Raw genomic sequence first — 6,000 nt, 5'->3', positions numbered from 1 at the left:
GGCGGGCGGGAGCGCTCGGGCCTGGCACCACCCAGCCCGGGGGGGCCCTCAGCGCGGCCCAGCGGCACCCGCGCTGCCCACGCTTGGCGGGGATATCGCGGCCCGAGGGCTGATTGAAGACAAAAATCGCGCAAAGCGACACTTGCAGTGAAAGCTGCCGGCAGAATTTATTCTGCGCCCTGGACAGAAGGGCTGCAGCCGCTCCTCAGCGAGCGGCGCCTCCGTGACAGCCCCGCGGGAGGACGGGGCTGCCCTCAGCCTCTGCGTTTTCCCTTTGCGTGTGTCACCTTTTCCAGCAGCGGCATGTTCGCTTTAGCCGTATGGAAAGTTCCATCTCCAGACTCCCTCGTTCGCCTCGTTCATCATTCCCTCTCCCAGGCTGATTGTTCTGCTCCTCAGCCAGCAAGCTGAAGGTGGTGGTGAATTACCCAGCCTCTGAATTCCCTGAGGATATTTCAGTCTAAATGTTCAGGTCTTTACCTAAATTTCCCCACAATTTAAACATCCAGACTCCTTGCAAAACCAGCAACAAACACCTACCTTCCTCCTCCCGCTTTGCAACGCCCCTTGGTAAAATTGGTCAATATAAACCTAAATTTAACAACAGCAGGTGTTGCAAACTGAGCAGAGCTCATGGACTGACAAGGAGGACACGGTGAGAAGCATGCAATATAATGGGGAAGGTTTTCTTTCCTGGTATCATCTATAGATAAATTCTCTGCTGGGGCTTTGCATAGGCAGAGCTCTGCCAGGTTTGTGAGGAGGCTTGGGATGGTTCCCAAGTTTTCCAGTGGAAATCCCATGTGACACACTCTGTTGTTGCTTCACTACTGGATGGTTCAGGAAACCCCACACTGGGGCAGGCTTTCCTGTGTGTTTTTGATTCATGGTGGGTAGGATGAGGCAGCCATTCATGTGAGCATCTTCTGGTAGGAAATGTCAGTGGAGGTTCTCAGGCTCATGCTTTCAATAGAAGAGTGTTCCCTGGTGTGTCTTCATCAGTGTTGTCGTGTGTGACAAACTGACAGGCTTTTGGACAGGTGCCTGATCAAGCCTTCTCTTCTCCTGGACTTGGCAAGATGAGAACATATCCCCCTCTTTGTGCATGGGAAAAAGGGTTTACTTAAAAAGCACCTTCCCAAAGGGGTCCTTTCTTACTGAACTTCCCTTGTGTCCAGGTGTGTGTCACACCGATCAGCTGCAGCAGCAGCTCTCACGCAGCATTGGAGCTGGAGGCTTAGGGCTCCAACCATGAGAGCAGGGAGGATGGGTGAGACTTCCCCAGCAAATACAACACAGTTGGCTGTGCTAAAAAATGATTGCAGGTCTTGGAGACTCATTGTGTGCCAAGGTATAAGTTCCTCTCAAGTAAATGTAAAGAGTGAAGAACACCCAAGGAATGAAAAGCACCCAAATGTCAATATTATCTACTGTATACATAGCTAGTGAATATTGCTCTCCAAACAAGGCAGCTGATGGTGACTTTCTGTTTCTTACACTGCTTGTGTTTGTACACAGCCTTTGGTTTGTAAATTGCATCACTTTCATTTCACTCATTGAACTCTTACATGTTTCAATGCTGTCAGTTTCACTTCGAGGGCTACTGAGCAGGGTTTGCTCCAATAGGAATGATTCACTAGCACTAAAACTACTCAGCTATTGGAATTTTGGGAAGTGTAGGCCATAACCAAAATGCTCTTTTTAGCCCTTTCTGCCATCTAGTGCTCATCCCTGTTCGTGCAGTTAGACTCGGGAGACCTCAGGGCTCAATTCTGTACCCTAAACTGAGCCCCCACGCCACAGCCAGCAGCTTAGGGAAGGGACCGGGGTTTCAGAAGAAGTGAGCAACTCTTACTGAGTCCAGGGGTAGAAGGCAGTTTCCAAAATTGAGGTTGGAAGGATTCGTGTTTTCAAACTCCCTCTTTCCCCCCCCCCCAGCCATCTGTGCCATAGTCTTAATCAAATATTGTCATTTGCAAGCCTTACAGTTATAGTTTGATTGGTTCTTATGCGGTGTAATTAAAATTTGAGCGCACTCCAAGGGGGATATAACAGATCAACAAAAGGGTTAAAGTAACTTCTCTGAACAGTCTGCTTCTTGGGGTTCTGGACTTCCACTTTGCTCTCCTAAGTCAAAACGTCTCTTCCTTGTCAACAACAAGTGGAGGTGGCAAAACAAAGTTTTTATGCAGTAATGTCACCTGTAAGTTTTATTTGCCTGCCCTGGCAAAACAACAACCAAGCAAAAACAGTAACAAGAGAATTGTGGCGTTTTCCCCAATGCATTCGAACACAGTCCTTTTGTCTCTGCTTACACTGAACTGCAGGCGCACCTACCTTTCCACAGAGGTCTAGAATACCTTCGTGCTTAATGAGGGAGGGTACTGACATCTTCCTGACAGATGCTTGCTCTTGCATGGGGAATCTGGGAAGAGGGAAATAAATTCTGCAATGTAACCCTAGCCCCTCCCACCAGGCTGTACAGGGGTGCTTTTTCTCTCACCAGGCTGTGACAAATCTCTCTTCTAATCACTCTCTTCAACTTTTCCAGCATGAATCAAAAAGAACCAGGCATGCCTTGCAAAACCAGGAGCACTTATGTCTGCCTTAGGAAGAGTGGGACAAGAGTAATGAAGTTCTGCTATGCTCTCTGCTGAAGTCTTTACTGTTTTTCTTTCATTCTTGTGCTAGGTGCCCTCTCTTCAAAACAGGAAATAACCTAGTAGGTGGCCTGTAGGCACCAAGCTATATCCAGTTCATCCATTTGTCTCTATGTGTGTCCAAGAACCCAGGCCTGAATGTCTTTCTCACCCAGTCATCTACCAGCACACACACTTCAGATATTCACCCGCTCTGGCGATCCTATTACCACAGCTGGGGGCTCCTCCTCCATTCCTAACTCCTCCATTTCTCCTTGTTTCATTTGCTGTGTCAGGCCCACCAGTACCGCCAGGACTGGCGCAATGCTCCGCGTAGGTGTGAGGCAGATTAATATGGCAAAGCACAACACTGACTATGGTGTGAAAGGGTTAGCCATGTATGCCTTGTGGGATAGTATGGCAGCAACACTTGGTTAAGCATACAACTACTAGCGACATAATCAGTCAGGGATACATCTCATTGTGCTCTCGAAACATTCTCCGGGAGGGATTTACAAGCTGTTCTCCCCCTCCACCAAAGCAGGCAGGCTGGAGGTAAAGCTACTGCAGCTGGAGGGAACTGGTAGGAACCTAAGTAGCTTGGTCTAGTGCAATGGAGTCTGTGGAGAGTATTGTCCAATATTTCCTGTTGGGCAGAAAGGAGAGACTGGGACATCACTAAATATAAATAGCAGGGCGCTCTGTCACATTAAATACTTTACATGCTCACACCCTTGGCTGTACACAGCATGCAGGATGTTGGGGGCTTTTTTATTTTCCCCATGACTGTGCTTTCCTGAAGTGAAACCGTGTACCTTGCTTTTGTAGAGCTGAGAGTCCTGATGCACATGGTTACAGATCACATATACTGGATAAAGAGGGAATATTATACATAGTGGGAAAGAGGAATATTATACATAAATGTAAAAGCAGGGTATAGTGGAATTGCCTAGTGCCTCCCATAGTCAGCTGAGTTGCAGTCTGGCAGGAAAAGCTTATGGAGGCAAGGCAGCATGCAGACTTCTGCTTAAGCCCCACCAGAGGGGATCTTCACTTGTCCTTCTGAGATGTCCTGGTTTCAATAAAGCAAATGCAAATTCAATCCAAGGCTCCCCAGACACAGTCCTTCCTCTGGAGGCACATGTGTTACCCTGCCGGCGCTAACGTTAAGGTGTGGTGGGGCTGTGTCACAGCGGTGTGTCTTTGTTGCCTTTCCCATTCAGAAGCAAGAGGTGAGCAAGTTCCTCTTAGGGGCTGGTGTACTTTTCACAATTTTCTTTCGTTAGGAATGTACTGTGTTCTCTGTGACAGAGCCACCTCCAGTGCCTATAAAATTTCGGGAGTTAGCCGATGGCAGGGAAGGCTCCGCCTCAGGGCTTGGTACTTCTTCTTTGTTGTCTCCCACCACCGACTCCTGTGAGCTGGTCTCTGGGCTGGAAGCTGCCTGGAAGCCAGGCTCAGCCCCGAGGGGCTCGTTGATCTGCAGGGGAAGCAGGGCCCGGTGCCGCATCAGGCTGTCGTCGCTGTTCTGGGCCTCCAGCGAGTTCCTGTGCTTGGCGTTCCTGTTGGCCATGGCGTTCTTCTGCGGCTCCTCAAAGCTCAGTGACAGGGTCACCGTGCCACTCCCAAAGCTGACTTTTTGCTTGCAGCCACGCTGCTGCTGGCGCTGCCGCTCTGCGCAGGCTGGTAGAGGAAAAGGGTCCTCGTGGTTGCTCTTGCTGCTGATGGAGGAGGAAGGGGTGGAGCCGGTGGAGCCCCCCAGGCTGTTGGAGCGCTTGCGGGACACGTTGCTCCGTCTCAGCGTGGCCCTGGCAGCCACTTTGAAAGCGTGGGCAGCTGTGCTGCAGCGCACCTCCTCGATTGTGTTGCGGGAGGGCTTGAAGAGGATGATGTAGACTTTGTTGAAGAAGATGCAGGCCAGAAGCCCAAAGCTGGCAGCCAGTATTGCAATCACCTCCACAGCAGACACAAACTTGCCGTACGTGCTGGCGTAAGCTGGGATGAAAGAGATCCACACGATGAAGAATATCAACATGCTGAAGGTGATGAACTTGGCCTCGTTAAAATTCTCAGGCAGCTTTCGAGACTTGAAGGCAAAGAAGAAACAGATGGCTGCCAGTAGGCAGGTGTAGCCAATGAGGAAGCCGAGGGCCATCAGGGAGCCTTCATGGCAGGTGATGAAGATGATCTCATCCTCCAGTTCATGGTTTCTGTAACTGGATGGTGGGGCCGTATAGAGCCAAATCACACAGATGACAATCTGCACAAATGTGCACAAGAAGACCAAGAGGAACTGAAGGTTGAGGCCCCACCACTTTCGGTGGAGACTCGTGGGGATCTTTGCCTCGAAGACGAGCAGGACACGGTTGGTTTTCACCAGGATGCAGGAGATGCAGAGGACAAAGCTGATGCCAAAAGCTGGTTGCCGCAGACGGCAAGTCCAGTTCTGGGGCTCGCCAATGAAGAACAATGAGCTGGAGAAGCAGCATAGCAAGGAAAAGAGGAGGAGGTAGGATAGCTCCCGGTTTGTGGCCTTGACGATGGGTGTGTTGCGAAATTTGGTGAAGACTCCCAGAACAAAAGAAGTCAGGAAAATTCCAAGCACAGCAAAGAGAGTCAGAGCAATCCCAAAGGGCTCAGTCCAGGCCAAAAATTCTATCTGCTTGGGGATGCAGGACGTGTGGTTCTCATTGGACCAGTAATCCTCAGGGCACTTGTCACAGGCACTTGCATCTGAAAAAGAAGTGATAACGAGAGGGAAGGTTTGTCAGAATGAGAGGCTGAAATATGGGATGACATATATGGCAGCTGTGCACCAGCCTTGATCTTAAACACAAGGCGTGTTCCACTCCTGTGTCTGCAGATCCCCCGAGTCATATATTGATGTCTGAGTTTCTTACACTGAAACAACCAACCTCCCATGGGCTACAGAGCAAAGCACAAAGTGTACTTGGTTCCAGCTTAAAAGAAGTCCTGCGCCTGCACTCATGTTTTTTGTAATCCATTTCTTGGCAAAACTTTACAAACTTCGATTGTTATCAGCTCTTATGTAGGCTCTGTTTTTCCCTCTTCCTTGTTCCTTCACTTTTATCTTCTACTTCTGTCTGTCTTCATACCTCTCACACTTTTATCATCATTTGAATGTCCTGCCTTTTTCTATTCTAGAGAAAATTAAAAACGTTCTTGCCTCCTTAAATGCTTTTGAGAGCCTATTTCATATTCCATGGAGGCAAGTCTTAGTGTTTAAATTGCTCTTCCCTGAAGGCAGGCAATGCCCTTGATTCCCAGCACATTCTCATTTCATGTTGGAATGCCAGGGGAAGATGTGTGTTAATGGTATCACTCTCCCTACACCCAGCAA

General features: G+C 49.2%; 2 protein-coding genes across 2 annotated transcripts in view; both read right to left on the bottom strand.

Moving 5' to 3' along the window:
• The window catches only part of LOC103613938 (cystatin-B), a 5,459-nt gene extending 5,154 nt beyond the window's left edge, over window positions 1-305 (bottom strand). Inside the window, exon 1 of the mRNA XM_017731656.1 lies at window positions 288-305. Within this exon, the coding sequence (XP_017587145.1) occupies window positions 288-305 (18 nt within the window). The remainder of the gene's footprint in view (window positions 1-287) is intronic.
• Window positions 306-2,195: 1,890 nt separating this feature from the next.
• CASR (calcium sensing receptor) overlaps window positions 2,196-6,000 on the bottom strand; it is a 43,456-nt gene continuing 39,651 nt past the window's right edge. Inside the window, exon 6 of the mRNA XM_008631799.2 lies at window positions 2,196-5,372. Within this exon, the coding sequence (XP_008630021.1) occupies window positions 3,922-5,372 (1,451 nt within the window). The 3' untranslated portion in view covers window positions 2,196-3,921. The remainder of the gene's footprint in view (window positions 5,373-6,000) is intronic.

The sequence above is a fragment of the Corvus brachyrhynchos genome, unplaced genomic scaffold, assembly GCF_000691975.1.
Source record: "Corvus brachyrhynchos isolate BGI_N302 unplaced genomic scaffold, ASM69197v1 scaffold3, whole genome shotgun sequence".
NCBI classification, from domain to species: Eukaryota; Metazoa; Chordata; class Aves; order Passeriformes; family Corvidae; genus Corvus; species Corvus brachyrhynchos.
Note: the sequence above shows the minus strand (reverse complement) of the source record. Positions and strands in the feature narration are given on the sequence as shown.